This window comes from Callorhinus ursinus, unplaced genomic scaffold (assembly GCF_003265705.2).
Source record: "Callorhinus ursinus isolate GAN/ISIS: 27379988/994484 unplaced genomic scaffold, GSC_fseal_2.0 scaffold92, whole genome shotgun sequence".
Taxonomy (NCBI): Eukaryota; Metazoa; Chordata; class Mammalia; order Carnivora; family Otariidae; genus Callorhinus; species Callorhinus ursinus.
In genome coordinates, this window is record NW_027397154.1 from 966,990 (window position 1) to 993,448 (window position 26,459).

The 26,459-nt window shown below is 45.5% G+C and overlaps 1 protein-coding gene across 8 annotated transcripts in view; it reads left to right on the forward strand.

Annotated features, from left to right (window-relative positions):
• The window catches only part of GON4L (gon-4 like), a 69,066-nt gene that overhangs the window by 24,417 nt on the left and 18,190 nt on the right, over positions 1–26,459 (forward strand). For 6 of the 8 annotated variants that reach the window (XR_012376921.1, XM_073888534.1, XM_025858702.2 and 3 more), the window contains 13 exons: positions 1,611–1,804; positions 2,417–2,491; positions 2,673–2,723; positions 5,602–5,652; positions 6,170–6,265; positions 6,988–7,107; positions 7,924–8,094; positions 11,676–11,868; positions 16,796–16,897; positions 21,746–21,786; positions 22,373–22,476; positions 24,826–25,024; positions 25,567–25,653. Coding sequence is in view for 7 of the 8 variants with exons in the window: in XM_073888534.1 (XP_073744635.1) it covers positions 1,611–1,804; positions 2,417–2,491; positions 2,673–2,723; positions 5,602–5,652; positions 6,170–6,265; positions 6,988–7,107; positions 7,924–8,094; positions 11,676–11,868; positions 16,796–16,897; positions 21,746–21,786; positions 22,373–22,476; positions 24,826–25,024; positions 25,567–25,653 (1,484 nt within the window). In the remaining variant the exon portion in view is untranslated. The other 2 variants (XM_073888535.1, XM_073888537.1) reach the window with 2 other exon arrangements.

The following is a 26,459-nucleotide window of genomic DNA, read 5'->3' on the forward strand; positions in this document are numbered from 1 at the left end:
TACAAAGGCCTTTAGGGAGTCTTGGTGTGTATTATGCTGTGTAATTCCCCTTTTGCTGCTTTCTCAAAAAAAAAAAAGGTAGTAAAGAGCTTTGTCATTATTAGAACTTCGGGAGGTTTTATGTTTCTTTTGTAGGTGTCATCTTGTGGGTTGTACCTCGAAGCAGCGCATTTGATTTAGGCGACATGACTGTAAGATGCGCATGTTTGAATTCTACCTTTTCTTTTTGTTCTTAAAAATCATTATCAGAAAAATTTTCCATATCGTTAAAAGCTCTTTGTAGATATTTTTATTTGTTTCCCCCCATTGCTTAAAAAGACTGTTAAAAAAAAAAGTTTTATTTAAGTAATTTCTACACCCAGCGTGGGGCTTGAACCCACAACCCCAAGATCAAGAGTCGCACGCTCTACTGATTGAGCGGGCCAGGCGCCCCTAAAAAGACAAGTTTTAATGGCTCTATTGCAGTCCAGTGTATGGATGTACCAGTGTTCATTTTACCCTTCCTGGAATATTGGACATTTAGGAGATTTTCATCTTCTTGCTAAAATAATTAACGTTGCAATGAGTAATGTGATTATTAGTCTCTGCACATCTAATTGTTTCCTTAAGAACAAGAATTACTGGATTGAGAGTTGTACACATTGATCAGATTCTTGGTGTGTGTTCACAAGTGCAGAAGCAGTTGTTTGAAGTCACTACTTTTCACTGTTTAAATAATGTCGGGATGTGGCTTGAAGGTCACAGAATCTTTTAACCAGAGAACGTCATCTTCATGTTCATCCACACTCTAACCCTTGTTTTCAGAGGAGAGCAGGCCTTAAAGGTTTGGAAGGATGAGAACCTCATTTTGGTATTACATGATAATCTATTTCAAGACTTAACAGATTCTGATAATTGAGAAGTTTTTCCTTTTGTCTGGTTATATATGTGCTTTCTTCTTACAGAATGGAGAGAACTTTGTCCTCCCCTCCCCCTTTTTGGTACAGTTCAGAGTGAATTTTTTATCCTTTGCTCCTTGTTTTTCTCTCTTGTAGACTGAACAGAATAATGATAATGACAAGTTGCATTGTATAATGTTTCACTGGTATAAAGCCCTTTGGTTTATATTATGTCACTTAATCTGCATGGCGTCCCTGATAGGCAGATATCTGTATTTGCAGAAGAAGAAAGTGGGACTCTTTCCGAGGTTGCCCAGAACTGAGACACAAGGCCGGGGTTTCTGCCATATCATCTGGGCTCTACAGGGTAGTAAGTAGGACTGCGGACGCCCAGGCTAGAGAACGAGGCTTCAGAGCATGGCTCTGTCGTTACTGGCTCTTGGGAAAGTTTCTTAATCTCTCTGCCTCAGTTTCTTCATCTGTACACAGTGGGAAAAGTAATAGTTCGGCTTCCTAGGGTTGTTCGGAGCAGTAGGTCAGTGCGCGTCGTCGTGTAGAGGACCGGCCGCTGTGGAGTGCGCTGCCCTGCGCACCCTCCCTGGCGCCACCGCGCAGGCTGCTCTCATTTTCCAGGCCAGCCGGCTGGCAGCCTATTCTTACCGTCGGCCTGTTGGGGTAAGTTACGGGAGCAGTGGTTTGGAGATTCTGATGATGTTCTTGGTTTATTTGCAGAAGAACAAGGCGGTGAAGAAAGTGAGAAAAGGCGAAAAAAGAGAAAGGGCACCAAGAGACGGCGGGACGGACGAGGTCCAGAGGGAGGGGCGTGGGCTTGCGACCTGAAGCTGGACGACGCGCTGGACCGCACTCTGGAGGACGGCGCCAAGCAGCACAACCTGACTGCGGTCAATGTGCGCAACATCCTCCACGTGAGTACCACGGCGGCCGGAAGGCTTCCCGTACAGACCCTCAGGGAATTCTTGGTTCTCGGTATGTGAATTACTAACTTTGGGAGCTGCGCGGGCCACAGCACTTGACATTTCAGGACGGCTTCCCCGTTGCCGTCAGCACACGTTTGAAATCCGAACGCACATTTAAAAAGACCTGGGCAGGTAAACTGTTCCTCTCCTCCTCCACTGCCTTGCCGGTTTATCGTCTCATTTGGCACATTCGGAGATGATAATGTTCGCAGTGGACTTACTCTTCCATGGGTCGATAGGTCTGGAGAGATGCCAGGGGAACAGTTTATGCTGCACACGTGCTGGTCCTGTTCTAACAGATGTATCAGCTGTTTACAGAGCCTTCCTTGCTGGTTACTGTTTCTCAGAAGCGTAGAGTCAGTTACCCACACTCTCATTCCTGCTCCTGGTAGCTGTGGCATCGAGCATTCCTCCTCTGTTAGAGTTTGAACCTGGGTGCTTCTGGCCAACGCTGGCTTTACCCCAACCGGAAGCCATTTCAGTATCTAGCAGAGTTAAGAAGCGGCTGTTTTCTGGGTCACACGTCTTTGCTGCATAAAGTGAAATTTCATCTTTCTCCAGGAAGTAATCACAAATGAGCATGTGGTAGCTATGATGAAAGCAGCCATCAGTGAGACGGAAGATATGCCGATGTTTGTGAGTAGTTGATTGTTTCTCTTTAATGCTGTGGAACAGAGCTGCTGTAAATGGGCAAGTGCAGGAGATCGCTTGGGAGTTTGTAAATAGCTTGTTATTGGGGGTAACGTTAGCATTTCAAAACCCAAGATTCACATGATAATTTCTATTGACTGTTTTCTTCTCATTTTCCCTGCCTCAGGAGCCCAAAATGACACGCTCTAAACTGAAGGAAGTGGTGGAAAAAGGAGTGGTGGGTGTTCTGTTTTTGTCTTTGTTTTTGTTTTTGTTTTCCTTTAGTTTGGTAAATAAGGTCTGATTCCAGGTTATTTACAGGGGAAAAAAATATAGGAAAGAATTATCATGGTCTGGGTTTGCCTCTTTCCGAGAAATATCTGAAAAGATAAGTGGAGACAACATTCAGAGTCCTTATCATCGGTTTATTTCCATTGACATGGAAATACTGCTGTTTGGGGCGTAATCGGCAGACAACCATTAGCAAGGCTGGAAGCACTGAGCAGGGGCAGCCTTTCTATTCACGGGGTACGTGGCAAAGGGTGGAGAGGAGTATTTTTCCAGGTGTGTCCCAGGGAGCACTGCGTTAGGTCACCCTGCTGTGGGGTCCCTCACGAGTGCTTACTGAAAAATGCATGTTCCGTGGCTTAACTCAGACCCAGAATAGGGACCCAGGAGCGGGGCCTGGGCATAAGCATTAGTGGAAACAGCCATTGGTTGTTTTGCACACACTGAGAAATGAGAGCCACTTGAAGGCTTCTGGAGGATTCTGACACAGATGCTGGGACCCATTTATTTCCTGCTCAACAAGCATCTGTCCAGTCTGTGCTCAGCGTCTGTAACAGGCAGGCGATGGTCCTGTGGCGGTCTGTTTTGTGTCTGATAGTGAGGAAGATTTGCCTAACAGACCCAAAGTGCATGTTGTTGTTTTTGTCCTTTTGTCCGGGTCTATTCTTCGCAGCCCCGTAGACAAAATAAGTCTGCTCCTCTTCCACATGACCTTTCCTCTGGTAGGAGAAAACTAGTACGTCTTTCTGTAGTATTCTTTTGTTGCTAAATGTCCCCTAATTTTTTTATCGGTCTTCATGTGACAAGACTGAGTACATTTACCAATGTGATCCTTTTCTTCCAAATGTGCCTGCTTTGTCCATATCCTTTGAAAAGTGTGCCTGACGTGGAATTCCTGCTCCAGATGTGGTTTTACTGTATGGAATGAAGTTAAGGATCCCTTTAGTGTCCCACACATCATATTTCTCTCAGTGCAGCCTAGGACCGCATTGGCTTTTTTTGACAGCCACATCGTATTCTTTTAGTGGGCTAAGCCTGGTTGCGTAAAGTTAAATTTCATCTTTCTCCAGGAATTACATAATCATCACAAATGCGCATATGTGGTAGCTATGATGAAAGCAGCCATCAGTGAGATGGAGTTGTATGAAGTCTCCTGACACACAGAGTATAAGTAACAGTAATTCCATATTTGATCTGGAAACAAAGAGATCCTGATCAGGCTCTGGATTGTATTTACCAACCATGAATAAATGCAGAGATGTTGGACAAGCCAAGACTACAGTTTACGTGGGAGAGAGCAGGGATTAAAGTCCGAGGCTCTTGCTTTGTTCGTGCTCAGTAGGTGACTTTAGCATGCTCCCAGGCGCTGCTCACTTTCCTGGTGGGTTCGGTGGTAGGGAACCTAAGGGAAGCGGTGTGGACCTAAATCACATCATTCCCTTCATCCTGTATCAAGCCTGGCTTGACAGATAAGTGGCCGGAACATGGCAGGGCGAAGGACATGTGGCGAGCCTAAGGCTCCTTGTGGAGACAGAACCCAGTGGCCTGTTGGATTCCATTCATAACATGATTCATTGGGTCACCTTAAATGACCAAGAAATTATACACTCCAGTGGCATTTTTTGTCAACAGCATGTAAAAGCCTTAAAAAAATTCTTTAAAAACATCTCGCCCCAACTCTGTTATTTTATTATTTATTTACTATTAAAAAAAAAAGATTTTACTTATTTATTTGACAGAGAGAGCACGCGTGTAGCAGAGGGAGAGGGAGAAGCAGGCTCCCCTCGGAGCAGGGAGCCCAGCATGGGTATGGATCCCAGGACCCTGAGATCATGACCTGAGCTGAATTCAGATGCTTAGCTGACTGAGTCACCCAGGTGTCCCCCAACTCTGTTATTGTAAAAACACATAAGAAGTTGATGTAATTTTGCAGTGAATCTATGTTCCATTTAGATTAAACAGCGGTAAAATTTTGCCATATTTGGTTTGTATCTGTATCTATCCCTTGTTTTTTTTTGAAGATTTTATTTGACAGAGCGAGAGCAGGAACACAAGCGGGGGAGCGGGAGAGGGAGAAGCAGGCCTCCCGCGGAGCAGGGACCCCGATGTGGGGCTCGATCCCAGGACTCTGGGACCATGACCTGAGCCAAAGGCAGACGCTTAACAACTGAGCCACACAGGCGCCCCTATTCCTTGTTTTTTTCCTGTACTATTTGAAAATCAGTTGGGGACAACTTGATACTTCACCCCTAAATCCTTGCATGAGAACTGGTCATGGCTGGCTGTCAGCATGCATACTTATGGTGGACTTATGTAATTGATTAAAAAAATACTGATGCCCGAAGGTTACGATTACCTATAATATCTTAGGTGTGTGTACTATTATAGTTTCAAATTCATTGTTCCATGTGAACACAAGTTGTGATATGAAGTGGGCAAGACAGGGGAACCTGGCTGGCTCCGTCGGTAGAGTGTGTGACTCTTGATCTTGGGGTTGTGAGTTTGAGCCCCATGGTGGGGGTAGAGTTTACTTAAAAAAATAATAATAAAGTAGGTAAGACAGATACTTTCTCTATTTATAGATAACACAGAGTCTTAACTGGCTTTAAGGCAGAAATGCTAATGATGGAAATAGACTCTTCTCTCCTTTTCTTCTGGCAAATTCTGACAGATATTTGAGAGTGTCCCCTCAGGGATAATTAATACCCCTCCATCACTGCAGCTGCATGTTAGGTTCATGGCTCTTTGTGATGGTGAAGAGGAAGTAAAAATGAAAACCCATCTATTTCAGTTAAGAGAACGTAATTATTTATATTCTTTGTTGGTAGGTAATTCCAACGTGGAATATTTCACCAATTAAGAAGGCCAATGAAATTAAGGTAAACTTGGAAGAGGTAATTCTTATTCTTTTCCAGAAAGACTTCATCAGTTTTGAAACCTATACCTCCATTCTATTTGTTAATTTTGGGGGGATCTGTCTTGTTGTTTTACTTCGATCTTTGTGTTTTCCTTCCCATTCCTCTTAGGTTTGGCTCTCGTGGTCTCTCTTTTTTTTTTTTTTTTAAGATTTTATTTATTTATTTGGAGAGAGAGAGAGCACGAGAGGGGGGAAGGTCAGATGGAGAAGCAGACTCCCCGCTGAGCAGGGAGCCTGATGTGGGACTCGATCCCAGGACTCCGGGATCATGACCTGGGCTGGAGGCAGTTGCTCAACCAACCGAGCCACCCAGGCGCCCGACTCCCATGGTCTCTTTAAGCCTCTGACTCCTTGCTTTAGCTGCTCATTGTGCTCCTAGGATTGATTTCTTCCTGCTCCGCTTTCTTCCTCTTATTTTCCAAATGCATATGGTTGTGTTTCCTTTTACTTCGTTTCTCTCTGTGACTGTACTTATGCAGCCCCCCCAGTTTGTGGACATCCACCTGGAAGACGATGACTCCTCAGACGAGGAGTACCAGCCTGACGACGAGGAGGAGGACGAGACGGCTGAAGAGGTCAGTGGCTCCCTTGTGAGTGTGAGTGGCTGGCGGGGAAGAGCCGGCTTCTGGGGGCTCCCGCAGGCAGAATCAAGACAGCGTTCTTCCTGCTCACTTCCTTGCATAGAACCGGGACTGAGAGCTGTTTTCTCCTCTTCATACTCCCTTAGTGTTTCCATGTTGTATGTTATGAAATAGAACGCACGTGGAACACACACAACAAAAACTTAAAAATGCGGCTTAAGTCATTATCGGGCCGGTGGCCGTGAGGCGTCCTCCGAGGTCCTTAAACGCAGCGTTGCCAGCACAGCCCTTGTGCTCTTTTCTGTAAAGTTCTGTCACCTGCGTATGCGGCATGACACACCCTAGTCCTGTTTTGTACTGGTTCTGAACCTTACCTAGTGGACAGTTGGGCCTTTTGTTGCCTTTGTTTCATTGTTCATCCTTTGTGGTTCGTCGACACTGTTGATCATGGCTGCACTTCGCTCATGTTCATTGCTGGGCGATGCTCTGTTTCTCAGTGTATTTGACTTGTTTGTAAAAGGATTTTAAACCATTGTCTTGCACTTCTGATGACGAGGGCAATCTGATCTCTGTGCTCACCTCAGAATATTCAACTTCTGTTTAAGTTTTATTTTCTCTTACTTTGACTAAATTGGTTCATTTTCTTGAGGTATTTCAGACTCACCGGGGATGAGGCAGGAGCAGAAATGGAAACCTGAACCGGATTTGTTTTTTAGAGTTTGTTGGAAAGCGATGTTGAAAGCACTGCTTCGTCTCCACGGGGCGCGAAGAAGTCCAGGTTGAGGCAGTCTTCCGAGATGACCGAGACCGATGAGGAGGGCGGCCTGCTGTCAGAGGTGAGTCCGCTTCGTGCAGAGGGGGTGGGGGAGAGGTAACTGCAGCAGGCTGGCCGTGCGTGGTGATGCCGAGCTGTCACCTTTCCCGAACAGGATTCAAGATCACTATTAATGCCAAAACCTTCCTGGTCCTTGTGGCTGGTTACAGCTGTTCAGGTTTCTAAGTCCTTGAAGTTGGGGTGCCTGGGTGGCGCAGTCGGTGAAGTGTCTGACTCTTGGTTTCAGCTCGAGTCGTGACTCGGGGTCGTGAGATCGAGGCTACGTCAGGCTCTGTGCTCAGCACCGAGCCTGCTTGAGATTCTCTCTCTCCCCCTCTGCCCCTCCCCCCGCCTGTGCGTGTGCTCACTCTCAATAAGTAAATAAATTAAATACAAAACCCAAAACACAACAAAGTCCTTTAAGTGAGTGAATGGTTGACAGGAAAAGTGGGACTCCTCAGAGGGAGGGTGCTTTTCTGAGTTCTCATTGGGGGGCCAGCGACGAGTGATGAGTGGTTTCTTTTGTACCTTTGTCTTCTTTCTTATATTGTGCTGACGCCCTCTTTCTTAGATTTCCCACTCTTGGTAACCTAAGTAGCATCCTATTGGCTACATTGGAAATAAGATGGAACCTAATTAGATGAATACATTTGACAGTGCCTCCAGTTCTCCTGGAGCACTGTCTGGACGGGAAGACGAAGATCCCTGGTGTAGGAAAGTTGTGCTCCCCTCCCCTGGCTGCTTTTTTTCTTTTCTTTTTCTTTTTCCCCCTTCCTTCTCTTTCTCCTCCCTCCCTCCCTCCCTTTCATTTTTTAACATAGTTGCCTCTTTTAATCAGGCTGAGAAAGTCACCACACCTGCCGTCAGGCACATCAGTGCTGAGGTAGTGCCCATGGGGCCCCCGCCCCCCCCAAAGCCCAAGCAGACCAGGGACAGTACTTTCATGGAGAAGTTGCATGCGGTAGATGAGGAGCTGGCTTCCAGTCCTGTCTGCATGGACTCTTTCCAGGTAAACTGTATAACTAAATCACTGCAAAAGTCAAATGGAGGAATGTCATTGTTACTCAGACTGGGAAGGGAGACGGGAAGACACTAAATTCTGGTAAATAAGTAAGAGTCGTGGAAATGCAGGTCTTTGATACTCTGTTTGGTTTGTGCTGTTTTATTTTGAGAATTGCAGCTCCTGGGGAAGGAGTAAGGTGCATGATGGATAGCATTTTAAATGTGGAACACAGGAACAGCCTTCCGCCGGGTCCCCTAGATTGCAACCTTTAGCTCAGTTGCTTTATCATTCCTGTCCACTTTCTCTCTCTGCACACGTACTTGGTTACCTGAATCCCACTTTACAGTATGTTGCAGGCATGATGCTCTTTCACCCCTAAACACTTTAGTGTTTATTTTCTAAAAATGAGGATATTCAGTTATGAAAAGAAGTCATATTATCTAATCTAGTAAAGTCCTTTTTTAGATTTTTACCAGTTGTTCCAATAGTGCCCTTTCTAGAAAAAGAAACATTTTCTCCTGATGCAGGACCCAGTCCAGGACCACACGTAGGGTCTTGTCTCCTAGCATGTTTTATTTTTTGTTTGTTTGTTTTTAAGTAATCTCTGTGCTCAGTGCAGGGCTTGACCTCATGGCCCCAAGATCAGGAGTCGCATGCTCTTCTGAGTGAGCGGGCCAGGGGCCCCTTGTAGCATCATTTAATTTGGAAGTTTCTCAGTATTTGTCTTTCATAACCTTGACATTTTTGACCTGTATAGACTATTATTTTACAGAATGTTCCTCAACTTAGATTTTTCTATTTCCCCATAATTAGATTCAGGTTATGCACTTTTGTCACAAACACCACAGAATCGACATGTCCTTCCAGTGCATCATGTCAGGAGGCGTGTGACATCTGTTGTGTGAATTGGGATCACATGGTTATGCTGATGTCTGCTTGATTTCCTCATTATAAAGCTATTTTTCCATTATTAAATTCACTAATATGTATCTTAAGGGGATATACTTTGAGGCCAAACATCTTTTTGCCCAGTAATTTTAGCATCCATTGCTTATTCTTGCTTGAAAAGTCACGACTCTGGTCACTGTCAGTTGATGACTTTCTAAATCCCACCATTTAGCCAGTTCGTTTGAATGTTTCGGGTTTTCTCCACCAGTCTTGTAGGTTAATGAAAAATATGTCTGAAAATTTAAAAAGAAAATATTGAGTGGAACGCCCCTGAAAGGGCCATTTAATCTAATCACCCTGCTCTGTGGTGAGTAAAAAGTATGAGGGGGGTAATAGTGTTTTGTATGACCATTTATTCATACACATATTGAATGATGGAAGTTGGGGAATAGCAAGGTACAAGACAGAAAGGTCTTTCCTCTTGGAGAGAGAGATGCCATAAACAAATGATTTCAAGTAGTGGTAAGTACTATGAACTAAATAAAAGTGGAGAAGTCAGGTAATGCCCCCCAGAGTGCTTCCATTGGATCACCAGAAGCAGCCTCCATGGGCGCCTGACTGGTTCAGTCAGTGGAGCACCTGACTCTTGGTCTTGGGGTTGTGAGTTTGAGCCCCATGTTGGTTGTAGAAGTTATTTAAAAATAAAATCTTAACAACAACAAAAAAAGGCTTCCTTGAGGAGGTGACATTTGAGCTGAGTTCTGAATTAGAAGGAGCCATGCAGACCCATGGTCTGGGGAAAAGTGTCCCGTACAGAGGAAGCAGCACATTCACAGTCCCCGAGATGGGAACAGCTTTGACGTGTGTAAGAGACAGAAACGAGCTGAAGCCCGGGGACCATGGAGAGAAGAGTAGGAGTGAGGACAGAGAGCTGGGCAGGAGCTAGGTCATGAGGGTCTTGGAAACGTGATAAGGAGTTTAGATTTTATTTTCACATTTGAAAATCTTCGTGTGATATTTTCTGATTGATGTTAAACACTTCCCTTTGGTTAAGGTGTGGGCAGCACTCTGTAGGAGAGTGAGGGAGAAACAGTCATCCAGGGAGGACGTCCTGAAGTCCCTATCCAAATCCCAGCTGCTGCTTTTTGGGGGGGGGGGCAGAAATTGATAGGCTTATCCTGAAATTTACATGGAGATGCAGGGGACCCAGAAGAGCTAAAACAATCTTGAAAAAACAAGTTGGAGGTCTACACTTCTTGATTTCAAAATTTATTACAAAGCTACAGTAATCAGTCAACACAGGTTGGTAGTGGCATAAGAATAGTTCTATGGATCAATGGAATAGAATCAAGAGTCCAGAAATAAATCCTTACATTTATGGTCAGCTGACTTTTGACAAGTATGCCAAGACCAGTAGTGGTGCCAGAGTGGTGTTTTCAAGCAGATGGTGCTGGGACAACTGGAACTCCACATCCAAACGTATGCAGTACCCTTACCTCATACCAGATAGAGAACTTAATGCTAAATAGATCATTGACCTAAATATGAGAGCTAAAAGTATAAAACTCTTAGAGGAAAACATAGGAGGAAAGGGCCTTGTATCCATAATGTATACTGAGCTCTTAGAACCCAACAATGAAAAGACAACCCAATTCAAAAATGAGCAAAGGCTATGAATAGATCGTTCTCTGAAGAAGACATACACGTGGCCAGGAAGCCCGTGAAAAGATGCTCAACATCATTAGTCATTAGGAAATTGCAAATGAAGAGTACAAGATACCACTTCCCATCCACCAGGCTATAATAGAAAGGATGGACAGTAACGAGTATTGTCAGGGCTGCGGAGGAGTGTAGAACCCTCACATGCTGCTGATGGGAATGTGAAATGTGCAGCCACTTTGGAAGATGGTTCAGTGGGTCGTTAGAAAGTTAAACATAGTTACTGTATGGCTCCAGGAGAATTGAAAACATATATCCAAGTAAAAACAAGTACACAAATGTTCTTGTTGGCATTACTCATAATAAACTTTCCCGAAGTGGAAACAACACAGGTTTTCCCTCAGCTGATAAATGGACACACCGAGGTGTAGATGAGATGTAGATGGGGTATCGTTACGCAGTGAGAAGGAGTGAGGCACTGATGCACGCCACACATGGATGAACTCTGAGAAGGTCATGCTAAGTAAAATAGCCGGAGACAAAAGGCCACATACTGCAGGATTCCACGTACGTAACGTGTCCAGCCTAAGCAAATCCGCAGACACAGAAAGTAGATGAGTGGTTGTCAGGGACGGGGAGCAGGGGAGGATGGGAACGCCTACCCACAGGATTGGGGTTTTTGTTAGGGATGCAGAAAATGTTCTGGGATTAGATGCTGGTGATGGCCCCCACAGTTCTGTGAATACAGTAAAATGCACTCAGTTACACACTTCTAAAGGATGAATATTATGGTTTGTAAATTGTATCTTAGTAAAGCCGCTATAAATGTTTCTGAAATGTTGGTTTTAAAACTGACGTCATTATCCTTAAGGTTTCTCAAAGAATAAGAAACCCAAGTTGTGTGGGGAAGAGACCTTGTGATTGAAGGCAGGAAGAGAAGGGTGCAGGTCCGAGGAGGCCCGAGGGGGTCTGAGGAGGTCTGGAGAGTCGGGGAGCACCAGGCGCTGAGTGACTCGTGTTATCCTTTCTCTGTCCGCCAGCCCATGGACGACAGCCTCATTGCCTTCCGCACCCGCTCCAAGATGCCCCTGAAAGACATTCCCCTGGGGCAGCTAGAGGCGGCGCTCCGGGCTCCGGACATCACCCCAGACATGTATGACCCCAATACAGCTGACGACGAGGACTGGAAGGTGTGGCTGGGGGGGCTCATGAATGATGATGTGGGCAATGAGGGTAAGTGGGGTCCTTGGCATTTTCTACCTACTCTGTCCATTATCTCTGTGCTAAAATTTTCATTGGTTAGAAGCTTAAAGGAAGGGGGTGTTTTTGGTTAACTGAATTTAATTGTATGTCACTCAGAATTTACTGTCAGTCAGTAGTTAAGGCCCCCTTTTTGGGTGAAGAATCTTTGAGGACAGTTGGCACGTGTTATACTGGCTTCCGGCGTGTGACACCTGACGAGTCTGCTCGTGGGTGCGGGCTGCCCACAGGCGCAGCTGCTCAGGCGCACGTCGCTGACGCAGTACCACTGACTCTCCTCACGGGCTACCAGTTACGACCTTGGGGGAAATCTGTGGAATGCGAAGAATCGTCCCCTGAAACGTACATGCAGAAATAATTTTATGTATGATTTCATGAGAGTGCAGTGGCTCGCTGGAAGACTTGTGTTAGTGAAGGGTCGTCATGACACACGCGGAAGAGCCTTAGCCGCCACCGTGCTGAACGAAAGCTGTGCGAAGTGGACTCTTGGGGAGGGCAGGAGCCCCTGCCGTAACAGGGCCTCCTTCCATCTCTAGAGCCGGCGACTCTGCTCCTTTTTGTCACTCGTTTCCATCCTCCACCCTGTTTTTTTCCTGTCGTCATAAGCACGCCGTTTATGTCCTGCTTTGTCTCCACATCAGAAGGACTCTGTGCTGTAGGCTCACTTCGAAAAATCCAGAGGAACAACTCAGGTTGGCTTGGTTTGGTCACAGGCCGCCTATCTTGGTGCTGCATGGTGTTATCGGGAGACTCTGTCGGCGTGGGGTCCTGTGATTGGCAGCACCCACGGGAACAGTGCGGTTGGAGTAGGCAGTTAATCCAGAAGCCACGGTAGTATTTCCAGAAACGGGGAAGGAGCTTTGCTCAGACAGAAGCAGAGTGGACTACTCCCTACTGCAACCCTTATGGTTTTAGACTGTAGCTAAAACTCACTACTTTAATCTAGTGAAAGAAACCTATGAAAGTTGTTTTTGGGGATCTTGTGTGTATTATAATGGAAATCAGGCATCATTGCTCATTTTGTGCCATGAACTTCTGTAGACTCGCAAGATGTAAGAGATTGTCTTAGTTTATAGTGATTCCAGATGATGTTACATTCTTTTGATGGAATCGGGGAGATTTTGTTCCTGTTGTTTCTTTTTGACTTTTCAGTGGAGAGTGACCAGAATATTCTTTTTAGCTGTGTTGTGGAAGACTCACACTTTTAAAAAAAAAATCTAATTACATACAAGCAGAGCACATCTTTATTCTTTTCCCTATCTTCTAAGAACAGCTACATAAGATTTGTATGTTGAAAAGAGTAATGCTTTAAGATATTTAAGAGAAGGTATAGTTTCGATGGAAATAGACTGAATAAATATTTGTGCAGGACAGGCTAGGAGTAAGTCAGCATAAGTGAATGAAACAGTAAGTCCTTGAATATACCTTTGGAGCTGTTCATTATATGATCCATGGCTCGTCAAGTGTTTGTCACTCTTTTTTATGAGACATTGTGCTAAAATCACGAGAGATAAAGGAGCATGATCATTATGTCAGACATTAAAACTCCCATGAAAGCTGCCTGGTCCATTGTTAGATGCACAATACATTTCAGATGAATGAAGTTGAGTAAACTTAGATATGCCATAAAAGTGGCATAAATGCTGTTCCAAGGTTTTCTAAAAGGGAGATAGCATCCTTGTTTAGGATGGCTCAGAGACAGCTCCATGAAAGAGGTGGAAACTGAGCTGGGCCTTTGAAGGATGTTTGACTGCAGGGCTGGTGAGGAGAGGAGGCGATAGGAGAGCACATGTCCTCCGAGGAGTCTTCTAGTCTCTGCATGTACCGCAGGAACAATACTGTCTTGGGGGGGAGAAATCAAATACTGTGTGAAGAAAACTATGAGCCCCCTCCCCGTGATGACAGTTTCATGATCCAGAGGGATCACAGATTGTTTTCATGGATTTTTTTCCCCCGGGATTTATACATCTCTTGTTGTTTGTTTATTGACACTACCTTTCTCTACCAACCCACCCCAGGTTCCATGACACCAAGGCCCAGAGTCTCTGCAGAAGGGCAAGAACAGGGACAAATGTAGTTCTGTCCATTTCATAGAAATCTCTGAGAATTTTGTCACGTTGCCCCATGTTGCAGAATCCGTTTGTTATGCTGCTAGGATTCGAGCCCAGTTTAATGTTCTAGGAAGGTGTCCCATTGACGGAAGGCTCAGGGATAGAAGCATTTGTTAAATAGATATGACTCTTCGTAAGCAAGCTCTTCCCCTCGTTGTCCTTAGGCCTAAGCTAAGAAACAGTATGGACGGGGACTAAGGCAGGTCCTATGGCTTTATCCGTGGTGGCCGCTCACGCCCTGATTTCCCGGATTTCCATCAGCGTGGCTGAAGGAGCTGAGGTGGTGGCTGTTGAGGAGGAAAGGCCAGGCAGGGCCTCAGGTGTCAGGAGCTTGGGAGCCCAAGGCTGTGCGGCTCCTGGTTTCATCCCTAGAACCTGAATCAGCGTCAAGGAGTGTGACGGTGTGCGTGCCGGCTTGTGTTAGTTAACGATACAGATTCTAGGCCTCACCTGTCACTGAGGCAGAATCTTCAGTGGGTATGGTCTAGGGATGTAATTCTTATGCATCCTAAATATTGGAAACTGCTGGTCTGGGAGGCATGAGCGTGTGTGATCAGGGTGGACTGAGAAAGTGGAATAATGGGTAGTGGGGAGGGTAACAGTCCTCTTTAAAACTCTGTATTTGTTGTTGTTTACGTGTTAGGACAGATTAATAAAAGAGAACACAAAGCCAGTGAGTAGGGAAGGTATGGACCCTCCTCTCTACCGGCTTAACTTCCTGCGTGCCGACAGACAGGGAGTGGTGCTAGACAGAGATCCCAGAGCCACACGCCAGCCGCGTGCTAGTCTCTTTTGTAGCATCATGTGGCTCTTCTCGCATGTTCCTCCTACCATCTGATCTGCACAGTATTAAAAATGAGAATCTCATTTCCCAAAAATAATTGAGAGGCTTCACTCTAGGCGCACAGCAAACAGATCAGCTGGGTGGATGCCGACTTTGTTCATCAGTCAAGAGTAAGAGGACAGATTCCACCACCAAGGAGTTCAAAGCTAAGAACTCAGAAGAAACCTTCCTGAATGACTTTCCAGCGTGTGCGGCAAATGCGTGCTCTGAGAATAAGGGCCAGCCCACTTGTGTGGCGTGGGCAGGAGCTGCCTGTTGCGGTTCTCGCACATGAGCAGATGGGGCTCCAAACCCGTGCACGCTCCCCGTGGGTTGGAGTTCTTCCTGGAGCGTCCCTCCTTCAGCGTGTTTGTACAGAGCCTGCCCTGGAGACGCTGATGTCGAAAGTACTGTAGAGATGGGGGAGGACAGGGTTGCATTCGTAAGAGTTTGAAGAATTTTTATCGGAAACTTAAATGCACAAGTGGATGAAAAAGACTGGCATTTAAATAGCTACATTATAAGTGATGTAAATTAATGTATTATAACCTGGGTACAAATGTGGAGTGAAAAACATCAGGTTGGATTGGGGCTAATCAGTACAGATTTCCCAGTGATTATGAATCAAAATTGTGTGTATATATTTTTATTTTTAATGAAGGGTACTCATCACAAAAAATGAAAATATTATGGAAGGGTACAGAGAGGAAAATATTCATCTTAATCCTTTGTAGTTATTTTCTGTATATTCAGTCAAGTACATACTCACCTCAGTAATTTTTTTCCATGAAAGGAATCATACTGTACGGATTGTTCTGCATCTGCAACTTGCTTCTTTCACTTAACAACAGAATTCAGACAATTTTCCACTGTAACACATAGAGACTACCTCTCCCGTTTAGTGGCTACATAGTAGTAAGGAATTTAGTTATTTCCATGTGGCAGAATTTTTTTTTTTAAGATTTTTATTAATTTATTTGAGAGAGAGAGAGCGAGCACAGGCAGGGGTGGAGCACAGGGAGAAGCAGGCTCCCCGCCAAGTGAGGTGCCCAGTGTGGGGCTCGAGCCCAGGACCCTGGGATCATGACCCGAGTCGAAGGTGGACACCTAACCGACTGAGCCACCCAGATGTCCCTGTTTTTTGTTTTAATTCAGCTCCTCGGTTGTACTAACCCCATTCCAAGTTCTCAGGTGCCATCTGTTGCCAGGAGCTGCCATGACCGTGCCAGGCACATGCAGGACATTTCCATCAGCACGGAATGTTCCTCCAGACAGCACTTACCTAAAGTTGTGCTGGAACTTCATAATATACATCACTTGATAATGTAACAGTTCTGTCATTCAGTGACTCCTTCACAGTTTTTATCTGGGAACCATAGCACCAACATTAGAGAAACACTCCTGTTTATTCTGTGCCCTAACATAACAAATGTTTATTCTTTTTGTATATTTTTAGTTATTTCTGAGTCTTATTGTGGGGATGTAACTTCTCATGCTGAGGATTATTCTGTGTGTTTCTGTTGTGTTGTACTTGGTCCTGCACGTTCACATTTTACATGTGTGTTCTGTTCTGTACTAAGGCATCAGAGTCAGTCATTCCCTAGTTGTTGGGAATTAGGGTCTTTCTTTCACTATCAGTGCCTTTGTGTACCTAGTTTTACAAGAGTGTTATTTTCATGAGGTGCACTAGTGGGATTACTGAGATAAATTATGTGTTCAGTTTTCTGGCTTTTGCTGCATTTTGGCAGATTTAAGTCTTTTTTGAAGGGAGGAAAGAACTTGGCTTACTGGAGAGACTAGGTGGGATGTGTCAGCTATGGGAAATGAGCTGTGCAAACACTCGGGAGAAAAAGAAGTTACTTAAAAACTTTATTGGAACAGATTCTTAGAGCGCTGAAAATTTTCATTTTCATCAGTGATAGGAGTTCAGAGTGGGGAATAAGTGTCTGAAGTATTTTTTTCCTAGATGAGGCTGATGACGATGACGATCCAGAATATAACTTCCTGGAAGACCTTGATGAACCCGACACAGAGGATTTCCGCACTGACCGGGCCGTGAGGATCACCAGTGAGTCTGTTTACTAGGAGTCCTGCTCTTCACTGCTCCGCAGCTGCCTTTTGTAGATTTTGGAGGGTGAAGTTTGCAGCCCATTCAAGTTGAGACATTTAAGCTTGTTGTACCCATTTATTTCTGTAACTCTTTAAATTTACGTATGTATTTAGGAAGCCTGTGAGTCATTCACTTACACATCCCACAGTTCTGCCCTGAGTCCAGTATCTGGTGGGGGTAGTACCTACGATACCAAAATGAATAAGGCATGGCCTGCACCCCGTAGGACCTCAGCTCAAGTAGGGGTACAGACACACGGAGTTATAATACAAAGTGACAGGTGCTATAATGGCTTGTATGTAGGGTTCCCAGTGGCCTAGAAGAGCGTGTAGTCTCCTAGTGGATGGCACATAGTAGGGTGGGTAGGCTGGGGAAGGACTCACATGATGAGATGTTTTATCTCAGTTTTGAAGCAGGAATAAGAAATTTTGGGTGAGGGGCACCTGGCTGGCTCGGTTGGTAGACTGTGTGACTCTTGATCTTGGGGTTGTGAGTTCGAGCCCCACGTTGGGCATAGACATTACTTAAAAATAAAATCTTTGAAAAAGAAAGAAGAAATTCTGGGTGAATGGAGACGGGTGGATATTGCAAATAGTTAGAACAGTACCCACCGACCAGGGACGTGTGGAAGAACAGTACCGCGCTTGGAAGATGGTGAGTCGTTTGGTTATAGAGTTGTGAGTGCACGGTGGTAGAAAAGGTAAGCAGTGTTCAGATCCTGGAGAACCTTGAATTTGGGTTTTGATCTGTCAGAAGGAGAGCTCAGAGATTTTGACAGAAAATCAGTAGGAACTGATGTGGATTTTAGAAATACTACTTTGATTTAACACCAAGTTAATGTATTAATTTGATGGGTAAAGAGAACAAGATTGGAGGCATGGAAAACAGTTCAGTGACTTGACTTGGCTCGAGTTATTTGTTTAAAGAATTACTTCATTGGCTATGTTGCCAAAGATAGAAAACATATATTTCAGAAAGTATTGATTTTTTATTTTTTAAATATTTTATTTACCCGTCTGAGACAGAGAGAGAGCACGTGCATGAGCAGGGGAGAGGTGCAGAGGGAGAGGGACAAGCAGAGCAGGGAACCTGATGCAGGACTCGATCCCAGGACCCCGAGATCATGACCCGAACTGAAGGTAGATGCTTGACATACTGAGCCACCCAGGTGCCCCAGAAAGTATTGATTCTGTATTGAGTGTGTGCGTGACCCTGACCTGGACTAGCATACACACCATGGTGAAGGTGGGATGTTGGCTCTTGACCAGGTTGTGGAGAAAGCTTTATGAGCATCCAGACACACTTATTATTACCTACCTAAATAATGCAGCTAGCTATCTGTGCAGAGAGAATTACGGAAACACGATCCTTCAGGACTTTCGTTCTAGTTTATTGCTTTATTTCCTTCTTCATCTTGTTTTTGGGATTAGAATGCCATTTCCTTTGTGAGGATCTTCCCTTATTTGCTATGTTAGGACAATTAAGGTTAGAGTAAGTGCTGAAAGGAATCAAAAAAGTGTGGGATGCAAAGGCTTGAGGTGTGGACTGTGGGGGGGTCAGGAAAGTGTGAGAAAAACCAAGGAAATCTGGTCAGAAACCAAGGGAAGATTCTTTGAAGGAGCATCTGGTCCACCGATGCTGGTAATGAAGTGTCTCTCCTGGAAGCGGGAGGTAGATTTCGTTTGGGCTTGGCTCCTGGCCTGGAGTACGGAGTGCACTTGGCCTTCCTTGTCTGTCTGTCTGTCTCTTTGTCCATGTTACAGATCGTTTCTCAGGAAGACCCTCCCCAGTTAGCATGGTTCTTGCTTTGCCTTCCACACCAGTTGAGGTGCTCTTTCTAGTGCTCGCCTCTCTCCTGGTTGCTTAGGCCCTGGCCTGTGAACTTCTTGGGGAGTTGGTGCTGTTTGCAGTCCTAGGCCAGGATTTGGCCAAATAGTGACCTTTTCTGGGGTGCCTGAATGAAGGGCCGTCCTTTCTTGTCATAGGGTTCTGTGATCATATGTAAAAACTGGGATGGAATTCCAGTTTTGTTCGTACCCCTTGTCCTCTTGTGTCTGACGTTATCATATTATCCCTATGAGAGGACTTTTCCTTATGTGGATGACAAAAATTTAAAAATAAAAATAAGCATAGAAACCTAGAGTTTGGAAGGCTTCCTGTGGTCATGTATTTGCCTCCCACTTGAGTTTGTAGCTTCTCTGTGTCTGGGTGACCCCCAGTGCTCATCAGTCCTGAAGACGGCATGTCCCTGTCTTGAGCACCTCCTCAACCAACATTTTCCTTACTGAACCTCCGTATACCTGTTACATTCCTGTTTGTCCTTTGTTGCTAGAAAATGTAATTTACTCCCAAGCGTGCATAGTAAAAGATGTTCCTTTTCCTACCTTTTTTCTTTGCTGTGCCAAATATACTAAGTTTCTTCAGTTCTCCAAATGCAGTAGTCCCCAGACCTCTCATTACCCAAAGCCACCGTCCTCTGGATTCTGGCCTTTATTTTTTTACTTAAATTTTTTTAAGTAGGCTCCATGCCCAGCGTGGAACCCAGTGTGGGGCTTGAATTCACGACCCTGAGATCAAGACTTGAGCTGATATCAAGAGTCGCTCACCTAACCTACTGAGCCACCCAGGAGCCCCTGGCCTTTATTTTTTCTATAAGCTTTTCTCCCCTTATATTTTTTAATGGAACTTCTAAAATTCATAGAAGAAGAATTGAAAGCGTTGTACACTGAACACCCACCCACATACCCACCACCTAGTTTCTGTGAGTAACTTTTAATATATTTGCTTTGTCATGCAGCTGTTTATCCATCTCTCTGTCCACCTGTGAATCTGTGTGGGTTTTTCTCATGCATTTCAGAGTGGGTTGTAGATAGCAGCATACTTCACTGCTAAACATTTTAGCCTAAGCATATCATTCATTCGGGCTCGGTATTCATCTACAATTTCTCTTTTTAGGTAAATTTATGCACAGTATATTGCACACATTTTTTAAAAAAGATTTTATTTATTTGAGAGAGTGAGAATGAGGGAGAGAGAGCACATGAGAGAGGGGAGGGTCAGAGGGAGAAGCAGAGTCCCTGCCGAGCAGGGAGCCCGATGCGGGACTCGATCCCGGGACTCCAGGGTCATGACCTGAGCCGAAGGCAGTCGCTTAACCAACTGAGCCCCCCGGGTGCCCCTAATGCACACATTTTTAGTGTTGTACCATTCAGTGAATTCTGATGTACTTCCACCTGTGTAACCAAACCCCTAGGGGAATATGGAACTGTCACCCCAGAAAGCTCCCTCAGGCCCCTTCTGAATCATTCCCCTCACCCTCCTCCCTGAGGCAACCGCTGTTCTGGTTTGTTTTTTTTTCCGTAACAGATTAGTTTTGCCTGTGTTAGAACTTCATATAAATGCAATCATAAAGTGTGTGCTCTTGTGTAAAGCTTCTTTCAGCATAAAGTTTTTGAGATTCATCTGTATTGACATGTATCACTACTTTTTCCTCTTTTATTGCTGAGTGGGATTCCATTGTATAAACATACCAGTTTATCTTTTTTAAATCTGTTCCCAGGTCTTCATGGACACCTGGGTTTTTCTAATTTTTGCCTATTTTGAATGAAGCTGCTCTGAACTTTCTTGTGCAAACCTTTCCTCAACAAATGTTTCAGTTCTCCTGGGTTAGCTGTCCTGGAGAGGAATCACTGGCCAGAGGGGAGATGTATGCTTAGTTTTATAAGAAATTGCCAGATTTTTTCCAAAGTGGATTTCTATTTTACCTTCTCATCGGAATTTCATTTGCTCCACATCTTCACCAGCATTTCGATTTTTAGCTTTTTAATGCCTTCTCAGGAAGGGCTTTTGCAGAAAAGATCACAGACACGTCTGGACCCTCTCTGGACGTGGTCTGAGACTCTACGCTGGTTCCGTGACAGGCTTGTGGATACTTGTGCTGTTTTGGAGTAGCTGTGTCAGATTGAACTTGAGGTCAGCCAAAACATTCAGATCTTTTTCAGATTTTTTTGAGCGATTTCTTGTTTTTGTGCACTTGAGAAACTGATTTTTAAAATTCCTAAATGTAAGACTTTAAACTTGTCCCATTAAGTTTCATCCAGTTAATTTGAGGAAACATGGAATTTTGAATCTGTCATCAGTTGGTCTAGCAATCCCTTTCAACTTTATATGATTTACAGATTTGGTAAGTGTGTTTTCTGGGTCTTCTAGGTCATTGATGGAGTTGCTTTGTAGTTCGGGTGCAAAGACAGGGCCCTGGAGACTTCTCTCGTGACTCTGTTCAGTAGGCTAGGCCGGTAAACTATGAATTATCCTTATTGTGAAATCATCTGGTTCACATTTCGTGCATGTCTCCCCATTGGAATTTCAGCTTCTAGAGAGTGAGACTGTTAGTTTTCTCTTTCTGTTTTGTTTTGTTTTAGAAAAGGGTTGCTGGTGAAGCGGGCAGAGGGAGAGGAGACAGAATCTTAAGCAGACTCCATGCCTAGTGCAAAGCCCAATGTGGGGCTCGATCTCACGACCCTGGGATCATGACCCAGGCCGAAATCAAGAGTCAGATACTTAACCGACTGAGCCACCCAGGTGCCCCATGAGACTGTGAGCTCTGCCATGTGCCCTCCAGCATCTAGAACAGGGCTTGAGGCATAGTTGGGAGTCAGTAAATGTGTTTGAATGAACAGATGACAGGTAGATGTGAGGGTGTTGTCAGATGTCTTGCTGGAAACCAGACGCAGTGTCTCTGTGCAATTCCCGCCTGTTGGAACTGAGACCGACCTGGACCAACAACGCCGTTTGGCTTCTTTTCAGAGAAGGAGGTGAATGAGCTGATGGAGGAACTGTTTGAAACTGTGAGTAACGATGCAAAGTCGGGGCTCGGGATGCTGGGCGGCTCCTCTGGCGTGCTCTGTCCTCTGCTCCCAAGCCCCTCCCTCCACAAGGCTGGTGTGGCCAAGCCACTTCACCTTCCAGCCCCCTTGGGAGCGGGTGTCGTGGGAGGGGAATTTGGCTCACTGATATACTCTGATTGTCCATATGTAGGTTATTCTTAGTAAAATGTTCCTTGTAAACTTTGGATGGCCTCCCCAACCATCATTCCGTGCATCCGTAAAGATTGCAAATTAGCTTTTGGATTACTCTGGGCACAGATAGTTACCTTTCTCAGAAACTTGTCTCTTGAAAGACATTTCTGATCATTCTGAGCTGTCTGTGCTCTGTACCATCGCAAGTGGCTGATTGAGAGACTTCATTCCTGTCATAGTAGCCGTGTGCGGGACTGTGGGTGCCCTGAAGTGAGAAAGGTCTTGAGGGGGCTCTTTCTGGGTGCCCGCATTGTTGGCACCCTGTAGACTGTGGTCTTTGCTTTCCCTTCTCACTGCTGGGGGGGCTTGCATACACCCCTTCCCCGGGATCACCCTCCTTCCCCTGTGCCCTCAGTTCCAAGACGAGATGGGACTCTCCAACGTGGAGGATGACGGCCCAGAGGAGGAGGACCGCGCGGCTGAACCCCGGCCTAGCTTCAACACCCCTCAGGCCCTGCGGTAGGCTAGCCAAGGGCGCCGAGGTGCCAGATGGAGGGGACGTGTGTGTCCAGATACTGCCGTTGACAGTTCCCGGTCGCTCGGTGCCTGCGGTTGCTGGTGGAGGATCTCCGGGGATAAGTCTCCTTGTCGTGGGGCAGTGCAGCAGCAGACCAGGCTGCGTCTGTTTGGGAAGGGAGAGAAAGCAGTAGCTGGTGTCCATGGCAGCTTCTCCAGATGAGTGGTGCTGGAGAGGTGTGAGGACTCTGGGGCCAGCCACAGAGACCACCCCTTTCATAAGAGCCCGTGTGTCCCTTTGTTTTCCTTGTTGGTCATTAGCATCGGGTAAATGTTAGCGGAAGTTTGTTAGTCACCTTGGTGATGATTGAGCGACCGTGAAGCATCTTCGGTCTGAGGTGGAAGTACCGTGCGCATCACACGAAGCTGGCACTTCTGTTCTCCACCCACAGAGTGGAGGCTTTAAGTTTTGTGGGATGGGTTTGTATAATTTGTCTATATTTTAACGAACTGTTACCCATTCTGAGTAGCAGCATACGTGTGTGGTGATGTGACCGGCTAGCTAGCAGTCGGGGGGTGGAGCAGAGCAAAGCTGAGAGACCCGCGGCCTCCGTTGGTCCTATGTTTTCACAGCCTGGCCTAACCGGAGAGCTTGGGAGCCACCTGAAAGCCAGGCCTTCAGGGAACGTGCAATTTAGTAGAAGAGACAAGATACCCCACCATTGCATAATAGCCGGGAATATAGTTCATGGTCCATTATAATAAACACCATAATGTAACCACAACAGAATTTCAGGACCCCCACCCCCATTTTATTTTGTTTTGGCTTTATTGAAGTATAATTGACAAGTTGTAAGACATCAAAAGTGATTTGATGCAGGTAAGCATTGCGAATGGGTCCCCATGTTGAGTTAGTAACAGTGCAGCCTTACGTATTTACTTTTTGGGGGGAAACGTTTTCAGGATTTCTGAGTCTTTATTTGACCCACTTACTGCAAGCCATAGTTCATAGTTCATTTGATCTATAAACGTATTTTGGTTCCACTGATAATCTCTGTGTATGAATTCTTTACATTTGGGATTTATAGAACTACTGTAAAATCCTGGTTGAAGATGAGCTGTCTCTGGCGCTCGCTCGGTTCATCTGCACAGGCTGCAGCTGCTTCCCATTCAGCTAAAATTGCAAACTTGGTTTAGTCTTTGACTAAGATATCATGGGGAAAGTGAGCCAACCGTGTCCCTCTTACCAACCAACTAAGTAATATTTCATAAAACCAGGGGCAGGTTATTTGTGCTTTGTCTACTTTTTCCGTGTGTTTTTTTTCTGTTGTCCTGCTAGGAGCACAGATAATGGAGAGTTTTCTGTTCTCAGCAAACAATGTACAGAGGACTGTCCTTGTCTTTAGGTTGTTACCCTGTGCCTGCCCACACACACAGTAAATACTGCAAAAGGACACATAATCTTTATCTGTAGAGGCTGTAGAAAAGTTACCATTTAACTGTTGTTACAGGACAGAGGATTTCATGATGTAGGATATCCTGCTGGTCGTGCCTGCTTGGGCTGGTCTCATCCTGATGGCGTAGGGTATCAGCTCACCCTTAATCCCTTGAGCGTCCTGCTCTGCCCCAGGACCAGGCTGTGAGCTGGCTGTGTGGATGCTTTGCTTTGGCGCCAGCCAGTCTAGTTCCTCTCTGGTGGCAGGGGTGGGCGGGCAGGTTAGCGAGCTGAGAGGCGGGGTGTGGGGGAGACACCAGAGGATGAATTCAGGGTGGGAGCCAGCCTCTCACTGTCCTTCCCGGCTGTCCTGTGTTTCAGTGTATCCGCTTCTTGCTTCCTACTACGTCTTTGACTTCTTAAGAAAGGAAGGCAGGGCAGCCTAAGTGGATGGGAGTGGCAGGAGGGCAGAAGCTGGACCTGGGGTGGGGTCATGAGTGGATAAGGGAGCCAGTGCTGGACGTGGAGAAGATTCTGTATCACCTTTGCGTTCCAGGGTAATGTGGTGTCGGTAGGACCCAAGGATGATGAGTTCTTCCCGTTGGCTCTTTGACTACTTTGTTATCCAGACATTTCTCTGCTCCTAGAGTTTTGTTTAATTTCTTCTTCATTTGTGTATTACTTATAAGACTGTACAAGAATGGGGGGGTGACAGTGCAATTCAGAACTATCTCATTTGGATTTATGCGAACAACTTCGGGAAAAGATTTGGATAGGCTAGGAGTTTGTTGGCTAGAGTGGGATGTGGGGGATTAGCAGAAGATGGAAGTGTTCAGACTCTTAGCCCTCAGGAGGTGTCCGATGTGTTGCTAGCCTGGGGAAATGTCCAAATTCGGTCATCTCCCTACCGGGCACAGGTTTGAGGAACCACTGGCCAACTTGCTGAATGAGCAGCACCGCACAGTGAAGGAGCAGCTTGAGCAGCTGAAGATGAAGAAATCCTCAGGCAGACAGCAGCAGGAGGTGGAGAGGGTGAAGCCCCAGACTGAGAAGGTTCATCAGACGCTTACTCTAGACCCAGCACAGAGGAGGCGCCTCCAGCAGCAGATGCAGCAGGTGAGCCTCGTCCCGGGCTGGACACAGAGGCCAAGAGCTAGCAGTTGTCTGGAAATCAGAAAGCAGTATCTCGATGCCCACTGAAATCACAGGGCCACAAGGTCTTCACATCATTGAGGACGTTGAAAGGGCATCATGTTGGTACCCTTACGGGCAGGCGAGGATGCAGATGCACATAACAGACCCTCATACTCCAGGGTTACACATCTCAGTCTTCCGTGAACCACTCTGACACATAACAGACCCTCATACTCCAAGGTTACACATTTCAGTCTTCCGTGAACCACTCTGAATTTAACAGCCTCACTTGCCGAAGTTCTAATTTCAGTCCCTCTGGTTTGAGGTTAAACTTCCTCTGGTTCTGTCATTTTGCTCAAGGGGAACAGATCTGAGAAATTCACACCAAGATACGGTGCCAATCTCGTAGTCTCTTTGGAAAGCAAAACGTGTGGTAACGTTGCAGACATCTTGCTAAGGTCTTCTGGGTTCCGGAAATGACAACACTGTAACGTGTCACCGTGTTATTTTCTTTCCCTTCCCAGCATGTTCAGCTCTTGACGCAAATTCACCTTCTCGCCTCCTCCAACCCCAACCTCAATTCGGAGGCCAGTACCACCAGGATATTTCTTGTAAGGTTCCAAGTATCCTTCACTCTAAAGATGTTGGTATCCGTTAGCGTGGGGGGTCACTTCTCCTAGACGGTCACCCAACACCAGCTGCATTTACTCTTCTCTCCTGGCTGTCCTGGCTGCCGTCCCTACGGCTTCCTGCCTGTGCTGAGAGAGCATCAGCTTCTGACCCCATGCAGGACCAGAGTGTAGCCAGTTTCCTGAGGACAGTCCTCTGACTTTCCTGTTGGGTCCTCTTCCTCATCGTTTTTTTTTTTTTTTTTTTTAAGATTTTATTTATTTATTTATTTATGAGAGAGGGCGCACAAGCAGGGGGAGTGGCAGAGAGAGAAGGAGACTCCCCGCTGAGCAGGGAGCCCGATGCAGAGCTCGATCCCAGGACTCCAAGATCATGACCTGAGCTGAAGGCAGTCGCTTAACCAACTGAGCCACCCAGGCACCCCTCCTCTTCCTCATCTTTAGACCCACCCTGACTTCTTGGGTTTTTGGTACTTCTTTTTATTGAATTCATTATCCATTCATTAGGCTCAGCATTAGTATTTTATGTATAAAATTAATCTCGGTCATGACATTTTTAAGTATTTTGGAGGAAGGGCTTTTAATTTTGAAATTTTCTGGGTGTTATTAAGAGAAACCAAAAGACAAAAAATTTTACTTGTTCTTACTTTTGAGAACCTTTATTCTGACTGGGGAGCTAGACCATCCATCCAAAAGGCTGAGGAATAAAACAAGAACAGATGAATGTATCATAAACACAATCATTGAATATCTGAGGACTCAGCAGAAGAGTAGTCTTTTTTTTTTTT